Source organism: Salminus brasiliensis, chromosome 21, assembly GCF_030463535.1.
Source record: "Salminus brasiliensis chromosome 21, fSalBra1.hap2, whole genome shotgun sequence".
Lineage (NCBI taxonomy): Eukaryota > Metazoa > Chordata > Actinopteri > Characiformes > Bryconidae > Salminus > Salminus brasiliensis.
The window spans coordinates 13384254-13403678 of record NC_132898.1 but is presented as its reverse complement, the minus strand read 5'-3'; the positions used below and the strand labels follow the sequence as shown (position 1 = coordinate 13403678).

The 19425-nt window shown below is 40.0% G+C and overlaps 1 protein-coding gene across 5 annotated transcripts in view; it reads left to right on the top strand.

Moving 5' to 3' along the window:
* Window positions 1-19425, top strand: part of eif4g3a (eukaryotic translation initiation factor 4 gamma, 3a) — a 71283-nt gene that overhangs the window by 49744 nt on the left and 2114 nt on the right. For 4 of the 5 annotated variants that reach the window (XM_072666551.1, XM_072666549.1, XM_072666548.1 and 1 more), the window contains exons 15-33: window positions 3545-3667; window positions 4089-4244; window positions 5327-5524; window positions 6353-6499; window positions 6715-6951; window positions 7845-7949; window positions 8618-8753; window positions 9114-9217; window positions 10364-10454; window positions 10648-10768; window positions 11951-12150; window positions 13131-13249; window positions 13881-14050; window positions 14792-14917; window positions 15448-15529; window positions 16132-16230; window positions 17091-17237; window positions 17443-17524; window positions 18974-19120. In XM_072666551.1, coding sequence (XP_072522652.1) covers window positions 3545-3667; window positions 4089-4244; window positions 5327-5524; window positions 6353-6499; window positions 6715-6951; window positions 7845-7949; window positions 8618-8753; window positions 9114-9217; window positions 10364-10454; window positions 10648-10768; window positions 11951-12150; window positions 13131-13249; window positions 13881-14050; window positions 14792-14917; window positions 15448-15529; window positions 16132-16230; window positions 17091-17237; window positions 17443-17524; window positions 18974-19120 — 2590 coding nt within the window. Of the gene's footprint in view, window positions 1-3544; window positions 3668-4088; window positions 4245-5326; window positions 5525-6352; window positions 6500-6714; window positions 6952-7844; window positions 7950-8617; window positions 8754-9113; window positions 9218-10363; window positions 10455-10647; window positions 10769-11950; window positions 12151-13130; window positions 13250-13880; window positions 14051-14791; window positions 14918-15447; window positions 15530-16131; window positions 16231-16521; window positions 16623-17090; window positions 17238-17442; window positions 17525-18973; window positions 19121-19425 lie in introns of those variants that run through there. The other variant, XM_072666550.1, reaches the window with a different exon arrangement.

The following is a 19425-nucleotide window of genomic DNA, read 5'->3' as shown; positions in this document are numbered from 1 at the left end:
AAAGATCTTTATAGGAGTTATCGCATCTGCCTCTCCTTCATAATCACGAGTTCAACAGCGAGCAGGTTTACTCTGATGTGAAAACTGCCCAGGAGGGCTTGTGTGCTAGCCTACTGTCGTTAGCAACACGATGCTACGCATTTGAGCTGTAATGGCATCTGAGTTACACAGTGCTAAATTTCATTCTGCACTTTTTTTGTTGCATATGACGATATGGAAGAAACGCAGCCCACTGGGCCGAATTTTAAATAATATACTAAAAACATAATCATACTGGCCAGCACTATATTGTAGAAATTAGGAGGGACCCCAGGTGGTCCAGTGGACTCTTCAGGGTGGGTAGATGGTGACCCCTACCCCTCCACCTTCCCAGTCGCTTTGTTGCAATGCTGGCAGTCACTGGCGTCTGCAGGCTGGTGTGCTGGGGGGTTTGTTACGCACAGTAATTGGCAGTCCAAATTGGGGGGAATATGAGGGGGGAAATCTAAAGAAAAAGAAAGTAAGAAATGAAGTTTTTGCTGCTATAACAAGACAATGGTAATTTTGTTGGAGAAGTAATACATATTTTATAACATATATCCTTGGATAATTTAATAAGCTTTAATAGAAAGGCATCAATGTCACTATTTATATTACTCCTAGAAACAAACTTTAACTGAATTATAGTTTGAATATAAATGTAAAAATACTTCTAACTGTATGATCTGTAAAACCAATATACTGCTCTCCTCTTGTCTCCTGTGTGGAAAAACAGCCTACAGTTTGTGAACTGTAGCTCATGTATGTCTCCGCTGGGTAGTTCTCTGCTCAAAGCGTTCAGACATCCTGTTTCCATTAAAATTGCATTATGGTTATGTCACACTTGGCAGTATACTCAATTTAGCCGAAAGACAAGCGGGAAAATACGTCCTGCCCGCATCAGATACACAATTTCACACCCTAACTCTACACTGGACTGTCTCCTGTTTAAGCCACAGTTCAGCAAGAAAAAAAATTTCATTTGCACAGATGTAGCCAATCGCACAAAAGACACCAAGACGTGTTTAGTGTCTAAGTTTGCGCTTTGAGTTTTGGACCAGAGCCACCAAGAAATGCTTCTGAAGCACTATACTCCAGCCTTGTGAAAGCATTGTAAGAGAAAACTGCATGCCTAAACAATCAGGTTCTTGACTTTAAAGCAGATTAGAAAGTAGATTAGAAAAATCAGTCGGGCTTTAGGGTGGCTGTTCTTCCTGCAGACATCAAGAAGCAACCTACAGATATCTGTACCTATTGGCTGATCGTCCGCACTTAAGATGAAAGGAAATGACAGTCACACACCTGTTTCCCATCTCAAGCATTCATTTAGTACTTTCAGTTTCAGGTTGAGTTGCTAGTTTAGACTTAATTTATGCATGTCTGGCTGCTGCCATCTGGTTTTCTTCACTTTCTGCTTTGCTTCAGTCACGTGATGAATGAGGCATAATTTGCTAAACATGTTGTTGAGGGGATATCAACACACACAGTGGGTTTCTATGATGCCTTGCCCCTGCCTAGAAGGCACTATAATGGGGCACTGCCTTGATTCTTAGAATTTTCGGCTGATTTTTTGTTACTGTGCCTGTAAGAGCGACTGAGCTCTGTTTTGTATTAAAAAGTCCAAGGTTTAAATCCAAGGTTTATATTAGTTTTAGAATTTTAGTGTACAAGATACATTTTTTAATAGGGGGGAAAAAACATAAAGTCTTTGGTTTGGTCCATTAATTGTATTATTGTAGTATATTGTGTACTATACATACACCCACCCATTATTAATTAATTGGTTTTGAAGGTCCCAAAATGTTTTTTAACTTGCCGAAACCTCTTAACGTCCTGTTAGTGGTCATGATTGACTACAGCTGGCCTCTTTTCTGTGCCCACATAAAAAGGGTTTTCTTGACAGCTACTGGATTGACCGTCACATCATACAATAGAAAGGTATAAAGAGCTCAGTGCAGATATAAGAACAACAATCACAGATTGTCAGAAACGTCTTTTCTAAACAACTTACCACTATTAACAGTTCAAACGATTGAACATGTATGTACAAGTTGTTGGGAGGTGTAACCAAGATCTGAAGAAAGACCCAAACGATCACCCTCCGCTAAGAGAAAAAAGAGGTTTGGACACAGCCCCACCGTCAACTGGAAGCTGCTGGAACTCTAGTGTAACGTTCGACAGTCAAGTAGGTTTTTGAGAGCGCCATGACAGAGAGGCAGGTGTTCTAAAAAGAAGCCCCAGCTCCTAAATCGACAACTTCAAGCTCAAACATTAGTTTGAGTTCTACACACCTTCTTGAGTGTAGTTCTGGGGTTGAGTTGGTTGGCCACAATGATCAGAGGACTGTTTGGAGCAGTAAAGCCTGGTGGTGGTAGCATCATGCCCTGGGTCTGGGTTGCTGTCAGTTTGAACTGGTATGTTGCATAAAGTGGAAAGAAAATAATGAAGGAGGAGGACTTCAGAACTTCAGAATTCTTCAGCGTAACCTCAAACCATCAGTTAGACGCTCAAACTTGGACGCAACCCATGACACAACAGACCAATAACCCAGGCATTAGGCTTTTGGAATTGCTTTCCCAAAGTTCTGACCTCTGTCGGGAAAATATTTGGAATGTGCTTTAAAGTTGGATTTGTGCCAAGAAATGAACAGATTTAATTGAACACTTCTGCCAAGAAGAGTGTTCAAGTATCCAGCTAGAATTCTGCCAAAAGCTTGATGATGATGGCTACCAAGAGCACCATAGCGTAACTTGTTTAGATACATTTAATCAAATATAAAGTGTGCTGTATGTGTATTGTTGAGCCTGTATATATTTTCTGTCCCTGTATATATTTTCTATTTCAGATAAGTCCAGAAAATGTAAACTTGTTCCCCATTTTGTTTATTAAAGTTGAATGTTGTACACCCGTTGTGCCCCAGAAAAGCCATTAAGTCTTTCTAATGGCGTATAGTTATTTTAATGGTTTTATCCAGTAGGGTTCACTACATGACTATATAATAAGTTTGTAGACGCCTATACATCCAGAATTATTTGATATGAAGCTTCTTTACCTTTCTGGAAACAAAAGTGGCTCTTCTATGGTACTGTTCATGTACAGCTGCTCCAGAATGTCCCGTTCCATTGGAAATGCTGTTGTATTGAGATTATACAAGATGTGTGTGCACAAACATTTGTGTCCATGGTTGAATGTAAAGGGAATACTTTTGGAAATATTGTGCATTTTGCAATCTTTTATAAGGCTCTGGTTTTAGAATGGTGTACTTTTATTGTTTGACTTTGTTTAACTGTTTAATGAATCATCAGGTTAGTAGTAGTAGTAGCTTACTTGATTACTAACATAATGATTTCTGTTAGCAGTACAGTTTTTAGCTCCGTACATGCTTGGTTTGTCTGTTTAGAGTGTGGGAATGTGAGGAATTTCATTCATCTGTAAGGTTTCAGATTGGCTGGAGCATGTTTTGCCCTCTGCTGGTGAAGTCATGGTGTTGCATGGTTATGCTGTATTTTATTGTATTGTGTTCCAGATTAATCAAACTAAGGTGCCACTGATTAGGATGGTGGACCCCCGGCTGATAGCCAGAGGGCCAGACTTCACTCCAGCGTTCGCCGATTTTACCAGACAGTTACCCGGAATGCGAGGAACAGCAGTGAGCGATGCATGCCAGCACACGCACATAGTCATATGCCCATATATATGCACACATGCGGGGCCTGTCAAACATTTGGATCTTCTTGACTTCTTTGGACATTTTCCAGATAAATTGGGACATGTGAGCCCTTCCGAAAATTAAATTGGGCTATTGATAGTCACCCCAGACAGTTTTTATAACGATTTCTGAATTGAATTGACACAGTCCCGTAGAATACCATTCAGTAGCATTCGGATATAACACACTTTGTACATGCATGCCTTGACTGCTTTCATTTCTCAATGGTTTAAAAATAAAATGCAAAGAAATGGAATGAAATGACAAGAAATTAATATGACTATAATAAAAAGCAAATCTAATAAAACTGTTGTTGTTGCGTTGTTGTTGTCAGAGTAACTGTATTAATTATTGTTCTCAGCTCCTTAGTCTGGGTGCCCGGCGGCCACCGCCACGGAAGATCATAATGAACGTCTCAGTGAATGATGATGTGCAACTCAAAAAGGCTGAAAATGCCTGGAAACCCGGCCTGAAGAGAGAGGCGGTCACAGAAGACCTGGCGACACAGAAAACGCAGGTATATATATACACACACACACTTGGAGGCTGGACCTATACACAGCACACATAAAGCTCTACTAATTGTATATTCCTTATAGTCCGTGACTAATAGCAATTAGCCTTATTCACCAACCGCTCGCAAGAAGAGATGTCTTCTTAGAACCCACTTACACAGTTTCACAAAGATTCTGATATGTCTTATTTAGGATTTGTACAATTTACGAGTATGGTGGCATCCATCATTATAAGAGCAGAGCTGTGAACAGTTGTGTGGTTTGAAAGCACATCATGAATCTGACGTAGACTTTTCTCAAGGACAAATGAAAAAAATTTGGTGAATGAGCCTCACAGTGATGCTAAAAGAATACCCAGAGTAATCTCCATGTTCATCTTCAATACTTTCATAATTACCCAACCCAGACATCAAGTGCACATGTTGTTATTTAGTGTCATTTGGTAAACATGTTGTCATTTAATTGAGAATCAGGGTGATACTGAAATGTCTCCTACTAATAAACACAAATGGAATATGAGGTGATAAATCATATAACATGACGTGTGGCCTCTATGGGTTAGTTCCTGGCTACTGCTTACCACTCACTACTGTAACTGAATTGTGTTATTGTAAACTCTGTATGTTCTGTTCAAAATCTGCTTAAGGGGAAAACAAGTAATGTAGACTTGCTCCTTCTCTACTGTTTTTCCGTTCTGCTGTCAAGACGAAACGAAAGCATTTGTGCTCAGCACTTCAAAAACAATTGGGCCTGTTCTTGGTTTGTTTTCAAGAAAGCTCTTTTTTTTTGTTCATCTTCTTTCAGTAATTTCTTACTACACAAAGGGCAAACCAACAAACCAGGACCACTAAATAGCAAAAAAAGACAAAGAGAGGAGGGGGGGCAAATCAGAATAAGGGTATAAATAAATAAAAGTGTGTAAATGAATGTGTACACAGTGTAGCAAATCAAAGATAATCTGAGATTATTTACCCCTAAAGAAGCTGATGGTGATAAATAAATTATAGACTTATAACCAGTTTTTTATTTGTAAATGATGTTTGTCAATTTTGTTTATTGATTTATTTTGTGGATTCCCATTCAGGACCTTTTGCGGAAGGTTCGAAGCATCCTGAACAAGCTGACACCACAGATGTTTACACCCCTGATGAAGCAGGTGACGGACCTCACCATAAACACGGAGGAGCGGCTGAAGGGGGTTATAGACCTGGTGTTTGAGAAGGCCATTGACGAGCCCAGCTTTTCAGTTGCATATGCCAACATGTGCCACTGTCTTGCTACAGTATGTGGTTTTTTTTCTCTCTCACTCTCCCTCATATATATTATTATTTTTTTTTTTTTATATATATTTATATTATAGAATTTTTTTATTATTATTAAAAACAAAAAAATAATGTGGGTCTTTTAAGCTTAGTGAAAGTGTCTTTCTTAGTCTGGCTGTGTCTGCCTAAATAATGCTTTGACCATTTTTGTTTTCCAACTGTTTGGGAAAATCAGTGTTAAAATGACTGTTAGGCTCAACAGTAAGGCTGAACGACTGTAATTTTTAAAGGTTCCCTAGTTTGTCTTGGTTTATTTTAATATTTCCCCAAAATGTAATTTTCATAAAATTTTACACTCAGCCCACTAGCAAAATGTCTTTCAAGCAAAAAAGCTGTGATGTGATGGAAAACTTAAATAAAGAGAATGATGTTTTAAATTCTTCCTGTCAGTTTCCTGAGACTTGGCAAGTTAAAGAAAAACTAGACCAGGCCTCATGACTGCAGCTTTCCTGTGCCATTGTCTGTGCAAAGGTACATAAACCTCACAGGGAAGTTCTAGACTAGACTAGTGCTAGACTAAAAGCTAATTCCAGCCAAGGTTTGAGTGAGGAAAGTTAATCTAATAAAGCATAGTCGTTTAGCCCTATTGAGGTTTAAACACCCTTCAGGTTTAAGTGCTAAAGTATGCTGACGGGATAAAATAGCAGTTCTTGCCTGTTATAAAGTCTTCCGTTTGGTGTTTTGAAATTTTAGTAAAATGGGGGGGCAAAACAGCTGTTTCTGCCCCTTGGAAGCAATCTGCATTAACTTTTTTTCTCACTTTCTTACTTCCTTTGACATGCCTGCAGCTAAAGGTACCCATGGCAGACAAACCTGGCACCACAGTGAACTTCCGGAAGCTTCTGCTGAACCGCTGTCAGAAGGAATTTGAAAGGGATAAAATGGACGATGCTGCATTTGAGAAGAAGCAGAAGGAGCTTGACTCAGCAACATCAGTGAGCATCACCTAGAATATTCCATAACTTTTTACCTCCAATAAAAGTGATGCTTTAGTGATTTAGTAAAAAGAAAAATCAAACGTAGATGTTTGGTATGCTAGTTTGAAACATTCTAGCTATGTGATGTACTTGCTTATATAGCAACGGTCATACAGAAGCCGCATACAAATACATGATGTTACTTAATTGTTTTCTTTTTTCTTTTTCACAAGGTCAGTGAAAAGGAGCGGCTGCAGGAGGAACTGGAGGAGGCGAAGGATAAGGCCCGCCGCCGCTCCACAGGAAACATCAAGTTCATCGGCGAGCTCTTTAAGCTCCGGATGCTGACTGAGCCCATCATGCATGACTGTGTGGTGAAGCTGTTGAAGAACCACGACGATGAAAGCCTAGAGTGTCTCTGTAGGCTCCTTACCACCATCGGCAAGGACCTGGACTTTGAGAAGGCAAAGGTAACTAGTCCTGGCTACGGTACGATAACCATGTACGAGACCATACATCCGACTGACGAACAGCTTGGGGGTTAAACACATTTACACAAAAACAAATGTCAACTCGTATTAGAGTCTTGGCACAGAATTGATTGAGCAAGGATACTTTTTGTTTTTGACCTGCTGATTTGACGGTATGGGCTTGTGTAAGTGACACACTTCTGTACAAAATCTGAAGATAATGATGAAGAGGATGGCTGCAGCAGGATAAAGATCCTAAACACCCCTCAAAATCCACAATGGACTTCCTAAAGAGGTGCAAGCTAAAGGTTTTGCAATGGCCTCACAGTCCCCTGACAAAACATCATCGAGTATCTCACTATGATTCCCACAGAACTGGAACTTTCTGCAGAAAAAATGGATGGAATTGGGAATTCCTCACAATCGGATTTGAAAGACTCTTAGCTGGCTACAGAATACATTTACAGGCTGCGATACTTGCCAAAGTAGGGTGTTATTAAGTGGTGACCATGCTGGGTCACTTCACTTTAGGCTTTTTTGGAAATCAGGTCATCTTTTACTTTTTTAACTATTAATATTAACAGAAATGTTGATGCATGCTACAGTGTATTCCCTTGAGCAGAGAAGTGCATCTTGCCCAGATAAATAGTCTCTCAGTTCATTACGATTTTATCCTGTGTAGAATATTTCTTGTTGGAATGTCTTCTCATGATGTTTTTGTTTATTCCTGGCAATTTTCCCAGTGAGATTAACAAATGTTACAGCGGTTTGTGGCTTTTCTTGTTGTGCTTTTGTCGAGACTCTTTGTGTGTGTGGGTGTGGGTGTGGGGGTGTGTGTAAGTTAAAAAAGTGCCTGTGTTTCTGATTAGCCTCTGTTCTGTGTCCTCAAATAGCCTCGCATGGACCAGTACTTTAACCAGATGGAGAAAATAGTCAAGGAGCGCAAGACGTCATCACGGATCCGCTTTATGCTTCAGGATGTAATCGAACTGAGACTGGTATGTGTGTACATGTGCCGTTTGTGTTTTTGTTTGATCGCGTGGCTCGCTTTTGACCAATTGTTTACCGTGAGTGTTTCCTATTACTGCTGTTTTCTTGAACAGAGAAAAGAACAGACAGGGCAAAAGCATTTTGGCTCACAGCTCACTGAAAAACAAACATTGCACAATAAGGATTACTTCATTCCAGTAGTTTACAAGTACACATACATTTCAGACAGTTTGGTGCATATGACACACACTAAATGTCCAAATGTTTGTGGACACCCCTTCTAATGAATTTCATTCAGCATTTTTTTTAAATACCCTGGAATAAATGAGTAGGTGTCCCAATACTTTTTCGTCTGTTTAGTAAATGTGATACGTGCTTAATTTATCTGGCCTGTTAATTAATGAATTAAAGGAGCCAAAACATAATTTCTCATGGAATACCCATTTACGCTCAGTGTCCTTCAAGGCTGAAACTTCAGCATTAGCTAGAAAACAGTTGCTAATTAACCTAGCTAGTTATAGCATGGGTAGTCGATAGTACTACGCAGTGTAGGCTCACCAAAATGCTGTGTTCAGTGATTGCCTGAATACTTATCTTTGTATGTATACATTGATGCAGTGATCAGTAACCGGCCCCTTTCTGTAAGACATTTGTTTCTGTTTCTCCATTTTTGTAGCATAACTGGGTTTCCCGAAGGGCTGAACAGGGACCTAAGACCATCGAGCAGATCCATAAAGAGGCTAAGATCGAGGAGCAGGAGGAGCAAAGGAAAGTCCACCAGCAGCTTCTATCTAAGGACAAGAGAAGACCAGGTTAGTACTAAAATCAGCAGCACTCACTACTAGCTTCTCTAGTTTACATAACAGCACACCAGTCAGGCTGCAGCAACAAAAAACCCTCAAGCTCTACAAGTAAGGCTGCAACATACAGCATATCCAGAATACTATATACTACTTATTGTGAGATTTCGAATTATTTTACATTTGTTGGGTTACATGAATATCTTAAAGCTTCAGTCAAGTAGTTCCAAATCTTTGACCGGTGCTGTCCATATCACCAACTATATTACTGAGTAAAATCTGTTATTAATCAATGTCCAGGACCTGAATATGTGTGTTTGAATGGCGGCAGGTACAAAGCAGTGAATGTATCCTGTCTTCTTCTGTTTACAGAACCGAGGGAATTGCGTGGTCAGAGAGAGGAAACCTGGAGTACTGTACCGGTCACCAAAAACAGCAGAACCATAGACCCCTCCAAAATCCCCAAAATCTCCAAGGTTTGTTTATATGGCTGCTCTCTGTATTACACACAAGCTAATCCGTTCGTTGACGTTCGTCTGATGAAGTTAGTTTAGCCACTTCCAGTTACTCACCCACTTACTAATTCCTCTTATTCTTCTTCTATCACACAACACTGCCAGCACTGTGAGGGTGAAGGCTGGAACGTGCTTCCTCCATGTCACATACTACAGATTTTTTTTTTCCCCAAACACAACATTGCTGAACATTTGAACACACTTGGAGGAGTACTTTAACAGAATTGGCAGTTATGTCAGCTAACAGATGCCCATGTTGGCTTGCATCGTGCTGAGTGATCGGGTGGAGAGAGGCTATGCTACCCATCCAGAGAAATCTAGGTTAATTATGCTCTCCTGGACTCCTAACCACAGATGACTTTTAAAGCGGCATTATGCAAGAATTGCCCCTCCCCCCTTGCATACAGTTGGGACGTGTAATTGGCTCTTTGAGCCACCCCTAAAGGACATGCTTTTCACATGCATTTATCTAGCTGAGAGAGAGAGACCTACTGTTCTCCCTTTTATTATATTTATATACTTATTATAGGATAAAGATTCTCAGTGTGGTCTGGTATGTTTAGTATGTTACCTAGAATTCAGATTCAGTTTAAGTAATGATAATAAAGATAGATCTAGGGTAGTGTAACAGTTCAATTTGCACCACAATTCAATGCAGTGTGAGTTCGGTATAACAGGATATATACCCTGCAAATCCAAACTTTACTTGCTAGCGGGTTACAACTTCTGGGTAAAACTTGTGCTTGTGAAATATAATTGTAATGTAAATGTAATTATTAGAAACTATTGTATAGCTGTTTAGTTCACCGGATATTGATTATTTTAGGGCCCGTGGAAGTGATGTAAATTATAATAGTAATAAAGTGTGGGCCTACATACAGGAATTAAAGGGTTAAAAGGGCCAAACATTGTGTAAATGTCTAATGTAAATGTACAGAAATTGCACAGTATGAGGTATTTACAGTAGTATAGGAAATGCTGAAAACAGTAATTAAGCCATGATATGCCATCTCTCTCTCTCTCTCTCTCTCTCTCTCTCTCTCTCTCTCTCTGTCTCTCTCTCTCTCTCTCTCTCTCTCTCTCTCTCTCTCTCGTTCATTCTCTCAGCCTCAAATTGATGATAAGATCCAGCTGGGGCCAAGGGCTCAGCTAAACTGGGTGAAGGGCAGCAGCGGAGGAGCCAAAGCCAGCGATTCTGGTAATGATTTACTTACAGGTCTTACAGCACATTTTTACACTAATCCAGTTTTTTTTTTTTTTTTTAAGAATACACACATTTAGAACAGGGGATGTATTGGATTTGGAATAGGATACACTGTTCTATATGTTCTATAAAAATATCATATCCACATCCACTTCTGTTTGTGTGCCTCTGTGTGTTTGTGTTGCAGAATTGTCCCGCACTGGTAGCAGTAGTCTGAACCGGTATTCACCACTGCAGTCGTCTGCAGCCCAGTCAGCATTACCACCAGCGCAAAACCCTGAGCCTGACTCCAGACGACCTCTGGCAAGGTAAACACAATAATGCTTATGCCCCACCTATGAGCAATGGGAAAATTGCATGCTAATGTGGTTTCTGACATTGTATGTTCTACTGTTATGTGGACAAACGTACTTTAGTAGCAACCTTGAGACCTGCAATTAGATAGATAACCGTATTTCTTGTCTGAATGAACAGCTAGCCAAGCAATACCTTTAAATCAAGTAGTTAGCATGTAGCTGATCAACTTAGCAGTAAGATTGTTTGACTTTTTGCCAGGAACAATTTACAAATTACTAGCTTGCTTTCATATGCAGATCAGTAAGTGCAAATAATGTATTTAAAGAACATTTATCACATTTGTTAGCAGCTAGAATATGGTGGAAGTCTATGGCTGGCTTTCTTCCAGGCATCGAGGCTTTTATTAACTGGCATATTGCCAGCAGTGAATTGGAACAGAGCTCAGAGTTCATCGGTTTCACTACTTTAAGTTAGTTTAACTGGGTCTTTCCTCCCTCTCTGGACTAAGTGGCGTCACACACTGCCTCTTTACTCTCTCTATGGATCTTTACCTAAGGTAATGAGCCCTTAAGATTTATTATAGTCTTAGTGCGGTGAAGCTGGGGACCCAGCTCTTTCCTCCAGTCGTGTCAGAGAATGCCATGGATGCCAGGATGGTTGTGTGTATCTTAGTGTCACTGGTAACACAAGAACTAAAAGGCCAGATCTTGAAAAAAGCCAGTTGTAGAAATGTGCCCAATCCTGGAACAAGATTTGTTTTGGACAGATGAAGCCATGTACCAGAAAGACTGAAAGAGAATGGAGTATACAGAGGGCCCATGATTCAATGTGTGCTGCATCATCTGTCAAACATGGTGGAGGCAGTGTTATGGTGGAATGAGCATGTATGGCTGCCAATTAAACTGGGTCAATGGTGTTTATTGATGACTTTAATGTTCATAAGATGGTGTTCTACAGTACAGATGGATTACCCAAACATATAGCTTATGAATTATGAACTACATATACCCTACATTTACAAAATGTACCACACAGTTGAGTGATGTTAAGAAAATATCAAAAGATGCATGGACCTTGGAGGGTACAGTGGTTCCTCTTAATATCTGTTACTTTGTATAACTTTTCATCAGTTCTTATTCATGTTTTTGATCAACACTTTGCTGATCTGCCGTTTGGGTGTGTGTGTCTCTCAGCCGGGGCAGCAGTAATCGGAGTGAGAAGGTTTTAAGTTCGGGCCCTTCGCGGCCTCTGGGCCGTGGCAGCAGCAGTAAAGAGCTGCTGGAAGCTGTGCCCCCTGAAGAGCCACGCAGAGAAGACACACACATGCCACCTCGCAAAACCAGCGTCTCGGAAGAAAGGAGCGAGACACAGCACAGCAGACCCAGAGAACCCTGTAAGACACATACACGGCTTGGACTGACTTTACATGGTATAATGTTTACACTACTAATACAAAAGCAAAATGGATTTGATTGTGTGATAGCCTTTATATAGCCATATCATCCATGACCTGTTCCTCACGCATTTGCACCTCCAGCATGTGTATCTGTGACTACACATTAGGGGGTGTCAAGAGAGTGAAAAATTAACAAGCTTGCTACATAGATCACAACAACAGCTCCCTAGCAAGCAGAACAAACACAGACACAAGCAGCTGTTCAAGCAGCTGTCATGTTGGCCTTAGCTGGCTATTTAATCACGCTCACTTTTTACCAGCTAATAGTGGCACATAGCTCAATAGCACAAGCTTCGCCCATTATGAGTTTCTTAATGGCTTCTTGGTCAAAAGTTTGAACTGTAGGTGAAATGGGATGTCTGTTTTGTTGTCTCCACCACAAGCTCATTTATGCCCAACATTAAATACTGATATGGGAGGAGCCTTCTGTTCGTACTCAGCATTTATTTTGTTAGTTTTTGTGCACGTTCATTGAAAGTTTGCGGATACTGACAGAACTGAGCAGTTCCACCAGATATCATGGAAGCAGTGTAGCAAATAGTTCACAGCCACTGCCATATGGACACGACAAAAAGAGACTCAGAAAACGCACAACCTCAATAACGTGCCATCACAACCTTCTCCACCCTCACCATGTTTGTTGTTGTCAGAAACTCCTGCCTCAGAACTGTCCCCTAGTGGATGAATTGCTTAGCAGTCTACAACAGTAGACTCCACACCACACATAGGCCTGCCATTGCAGTCACATGTATGCATTTGCTTGATTTGCTACAATTAAAGGCTTGGCATGACTTTGTAGTCATGTCTACGCACACTTAAGCACACAATATCAGACCGGAGTACCAAAACTAAACTAGATCAGACAAGACAGGATTTTTTTTACAAAATAACCAATTATGTTCTCTTTTGTTCCTCAGCAGTAAAAAGAGAAAGCCCAGTAACGGTGGTTCCGGCCAAACCTGCTCTGTCTGAGGAGGAAATGGAGAGGAAATCCAAGGCCATCATCGATGAGTTTTTGCACATCAATGACTACAAGGTGTTGCTGTCGCTCCTTTTTTTCTTTTCTATTAAAAAGCTTAGACTTAGACTAAAGCTACTTTAGCTTAGACTAAAGCTACTTTAGCCTTGTAGCTCCAGTGCAAGATTGAAAGAAAAGTCCAACTTCAGGTCAGCTAGATTTGGGGTGAGGGAATAGATTTCATCACTTCAAGCCTCAAAGGTGTTTAAATCTCAGTATTGCCAATAGAATAGGATTCTCTTGAGCAGATAAACTTTAACCTGTTGGCACCAGGCCTAATGTCAGGCATGGGCTAGAGGAGTATAAAGCCCCCCAGCATTGCTCTGTTCTCTGGAACAGTGGTTCGCCATGCAATACTTTTGGAATGGCGCTCTGAATACAATCAGATCCTCCCACAAGTACACCAAAATCTCATAGACGGCCTTCCCTTGACAGCAGAGACAATTAATCCAACAAAAGCAGGATTGACTTTTTTTTTCCATATAATACATGAATAATACCCTCGATTTCAGAGGCAACAATGAATAAGCAGGTGTCCCAATACTTTTGTCCATATAGTGTATGTATACTTTGTAATGGTTTGTGCTTTACTGCTACATGATTGCTGTAATGGATCAATGTGTGTGTGTGTGTGTGTGTTTGTGTGCAGGAGGCGGTGCAGTGTGTGGAGGAGCTGGATCAAATGTTCCTGGTGGTGTTTGTGCGGGTGTGTGTGGAGTCCACACTGGAGCGCAGTCAGATTGCCCGAGAGCACATGGGTCAGCTCTTCTATCAGCTCATCCAACATGGCTGTCTGCCACGGACACAACTATACACAGGGTGAGATATAGCTCTTAGCTTTTTCTGTCTCTCACTCACCCATGAGCGTGACACACACACACACTCACTCACTCGTTCCCTGCGACTGTCATTGAATTGAATCTCTTCACTCTGTGGAGTGGCTTAACCCTGCACTAAAGTAAAAGTATAGTTACAAAAAAAGGAACTTAGTAACTTATAGTTATAAACTACATGAATGGCTAAAATAACAGATTACAAAAATAGATGACTTGTCTCCCAAATGCAGATATAAAGGGTTTGTGAATTGCAAATGCTCAGGAACTGAAATGTTATGTGAACATTTGTTACTTTTTTAGCTCATTCTTATTTTCCATGCCGGACGCATGTATAGAAGTGGGAGATTTAAAGGGATAAAAGTGAATACCAGTGTGGATACCAGGGGGATTTTACCTTTCTGTGGAAGCAATGGTTACGCTAGTTTAAAAAAAAAATAAAAATTATTAAATGAAAGCAGACAGTCAAGCAAGTTTCATTTGTTACATGTAGTGTCTCCCATGAGATAGCTGTAGTGTTACATCATGGGTTTAACAGCGTGTAGTCGTAAAAAAAAGCCTGTGGTGCCACAAATGGCTATTAGGATGAAAACTGCTCTATTAGTCCTTTAAAAGAGGAGAATTTCTTCCCAGCTCTACATATGCTTTCCTCCAGTGTGACTATTGAACAGACAGACATGGAGACCATGTTTATAAAAGGTCTAAAAAAAATGTATGTTGTCTCCAGGTTTGCAGACACTCTGGAGATGGCTGATGATATGGCCATAGATATCCCTCACATTTGGCTTTATCTGGCGGAGCTACTGTGCCCTGTGCTTAAAGAAGGAGGAATCCCCATGAAGGAACTTTTTAGGTAAATGCATTTCGTCTTACCATCAACCATCATCTAACTCCTATGAGAGTTATTGTCATTGCTGCACTTAGTATATATGCTTATGTAGTTACATCATTATATTGTTACATCATTATAATTATGTTCAGTGATAACTGTGGCTTCAAAGAATTAAGCTCTAAATTCTTTTTAAGGAAATTAGTACTTCAGGAAGGTTTTGTATGTTAACCTCTGGCCCTTTAGGTTTTTTATTCACTTATATTTCCTAATGCAGAAACTGTTGTGAATTGTATGGTAAGCATCTGGTTCATCACATATTCTGGAGTCACACAGGGTTCTATTTTAGGGCCTATAAAAACTGATGATAATTATGATGTTACGAGTTACGAGAGTAAAGAAGTTTAGGCTTATATACCAGGTGTAAAATGGGTTATAATGTTCATTACCTGTTAGAATAGTTATTGAAGAAATGTCTCTTATATCTCAGGTCTTCATTATTGTGTAAAACTTAAGATAATTCTGACTAAAACAAGCCTGTTTTGTCTTTGCAGTGAGTTAAGCAAACCGTTACTCCCAGTGGGAAGAGCTGGCGTGTTAATGTCAGAAATACTGCATCTACTATGCAAGCAAATGGTAAGATTTTCATCTTTCTTTTTTCCACCTTTTTTAGGTTCTATAAGTAATGTAGGGTTACATATTTAAAGGAACAAATTCAGCTTTTTCATCTTAATCTTTATTTGTGCTGCATCTGGTCAGTTCTCAAGGACAGTATGTTCCAGGGCAATGCCCTGGACTGTTTACTCAGAACTCACTTATGATAATGGCTGTTGGACAGTGGCTGATGTGCAGCAGTAAATGTGTATGTGAGACACATGTTTTTGTAGAAAACCTGAGTACCTGAGCCTGAGTTCTTCAGGTTATGTACAGCGAAATATCAGCCGGATAAACTTGCAGGATAAAACAGTGGCAGCACCTTAAACATACCCTCCAACTGTCAAACAGTGCTCACACACTGTCCGTATCTGAACTACCACTTTCTCTTCAGCTGGGAAGTGAACATACATCATTATACATGGCTGATGTATTTGTCGTGCACCTACCCATTAATTTTGGAGGAACCGATCTGGGCCTACCTTTTTATTTTACACCAATACCAATTTTACACATTTAACTTGTTTCCTGTAATGTTAGAGCAGGAATGACCGTGCCTTTCTTGTGTGTTTTTCCTCCTCCAGAGCCATAGGAAAGTAGGCGCTTTATGGAGAGAATCTGGCCTGAACTGGAATGATTTCCTGTCAGAAGAACAGGAGCTTCAAAGTTTCATCTCAGAGCAGGTGAGTCAACAGGGTCTGCAGGGTGATTTCTGCATAAGCATACCATGTGGAGTGGAGTCACAGCGATTTCCACTTCCCACTCTAAGTGTTTTGTAATTAAAAGGGGTCTAATGGCCCGCAGAAGTCATGGTTTGGTTCACACCGTAGTTTGGGCATTACAGTTTAGTACAGTGGGTGAAAACATTGTGTGTGTGTGTGTGTGTGTGTGTGTGTGTGTGTGTGTGTGTGTGTGTGTGTGTGTGTGTGTATACATACATGTGTAAATACACATATGTATGTGTGAACATACAGTACAGCAGTACACTACAACTGACACACTATCCCTGTGTGACCTACCACTTGTCCTTCAGCTGGGAAGCTAAACGTTTCCCACACAGCTGATTTGAAAGAAGCAGAGAGGTCTACTCCCTCCTGTGAGTCATTTCCACTTACCAATCACCAGTCAGATGCCAATCTGCTTGAGCTAAGCTAGCTTGTGTTGCTAGCTTGCTAATTTACATTTACAATTACAGCTTAAGGTTTCACTATATTCCTCTGCATTCCTTATCTGAATTATTACTGCAGTGTATTTTATACATCTGGACAGGACACTACACACTTCATCATTTGTGAATGATTGATTCATGGTTGTTAAATAAAACAGTCTTACACATTTATCATGAGATAAGTAGGTTTAAAATGATTGGTCAGTCAGGCTGTGAGGGGAAAACGCACGCACACACATTTAACACAATCAAAGCTTTTTTTCAAATTATATAAATTGTTTATCTCCGTACTGCACAAAACCACCTGTTTCTCCATGTACGTACATAAATGTTAACATTGCTTTTCATTTCTATGTTCTGTTCTCTTCATCCCAGAAGCTGCAGTTTACTGTGTCAGACTGTTCCTCCAGCCCCTCTTCTCCCTCCAAACCCAGCCTGTCCCCAGAGGAGCTTCATACACAGATAGAGCGCCTCCTGCTGGTGGATATGGCCAGCGATGAGCAGATATTTGACTGGGTGGAGGTAACATTGAGCCACTGCACACACATTTACATACAAACTGTATTACACACATTATAAAGGCATTATTGCTAAGAATCCATCAGCATCACTGTTGCTATGCTACAGTACGTTGCTAGAGCTTGGGGGAGCTACGAACGTGTGCTTTGGCATTAATAGTAGAATGAACCCTACATGGACATGTGACACGTTTTCTTCTACTTTGCAGGCAAATTTAGATGAATCTCAGATAAGCTCCTCTCTGTTCCTCAGAGCTTTAATGACTGCTGTGTGTAAGGCTGCAGTTAAAGGTGAGTGTGTTATCAATGAAGACTAAACTTCCATACTGCAGTACAAACTCGTCACATTGCTTTTTCTTCCTTATGGTGTTTCTCTTTTCTTTTAGCTCGCTGAAACCTTTTACTTTTTCATTATGCATGTTGAGTACATCTTATTTATTCTGGTGAATAAATTATCACCGATCATTCTTTGGTTGCTGGGACAATATTCATATGGCATACTTTGTACATTATCTGCCCACAAGGCCAAGATCAACCTTATTGCAAATCTTGGTTTTAAATCATGGGCTTACATCATGAGTTTAACAAGCAGCTACACCACACAGGATAAACAGAGATATTTGCAGTGATACATTTTATGAGAATAAATCTTAGCAGTAGGATTCCTGAAAATAAAATAAAAATTTAAAATAATTTGGCAATTTCTGTTTCGGGCGTAATGGAATATCTGCTACTTTATCCCTCTAATAAAATACCTACAGTACTCCTGTTTCTACTCTACTGCAGTTTTAAGCATACATGTAAAATGTGAGCATTTCAGATACACTGCACGTCTTTCATCATTGAGCGAATGACAGAACCAGGCTTTCTCATGATTCACATCATATATAAAAAAGAAAGTATCAGTATGTGCTGCTTCGCCGGCTGTGCACATGAGTTCTGGTTGGAAACTCCTATTATTAGTAACAGTGCATTCAAAACGGGAGAAAGGAGCAGCTACTACACACATTTAGAGCAATATGAAATTGTGTATTGTTGCATTTTGTATTCAAATCTCTGTATAATGACCAATCCAAATAAGTAGTCCGACAAAACAAAAGCCATCATTTTATAGTGTCTATTTATACGCATTAAAAAATGCAGTGCATTAATGCAGCATTGGTCACCAAGCCCCTCTACAGTGTGCAGCTGTATCATCAATGGCAATAAAGAACAATGGAAATGCCCAATAAGTAATTGTTAAAGGCTTAAAGACTTTGGAGTTGAGGGGCATAACCTACCTAGTGCCTAAAGAGTCATTGTGTGCATTTTATACTGAAAGGATTTTTAATGGTTCTAAAGTAAAGGCAATAGTTCTGGATAGAACCAGGACAATTATAATAACAGTTTGCGTGCTTAAATAGTTATTTGTCTGGATAAAAGGTTCTTTGATCTGGTAGGAAACCTTTGAAATGGTTCTTTATAACAGGTTACAAAACACATGAGGGTTTTTTTTTTCTTGCTATTTATAGAAGTATATTTGTCACTGTAGAGAAGTAGATAGAATTACCAATAGAATTGGAGAAGCAGATAGATATGCACCTATTGGCGCCATACCTAATGGCAGGTGTTTGCCCTCTAAGTTGTTTTATAAATGAGTAAGATGGGTAATATGACTGATTTCAGTTGAAATTGGAAGGACCAACTCACTGTTCTTCATTTCACACATGCTTTCTCTGGGTTTCTCTTCTTCTTGTGCAGATGAGAATACTTCCTGCAGAGTGGACACAGCCATCATCCAGAAGCGCCTGCCTGTGCTGCACAAGTACCTTAACTCAGATACTGAGCGCCAGTTGCAAGCGCTTTATGCTCTCCAAGCATTAATAGTAACCTTGGAGCAACCACCCAGTAAGTGTCCAGATCTGAGTTTTGTTGTTTGGATCACTTTTCTCTAGGTTGCTGTGATTTGTCGATATAGTTTACTGCATTCATACTGTGTAAATGATTAATTTGCCAATAATTCGTTTCAGAACAACAATGTAGCAACACAGAGAAGATTCCTTACACCAGAGCAAATTAGCAGAAACTTTCAGTGTTAAGCATGTGGGCTACTCTTATTTTAGCCTATTATAGTTTTTCAGCTTAAACACTGAACTACATTAAATTATCATTGGATATAACAACTTCAATATAACCTCCTAATCATTTAAGGT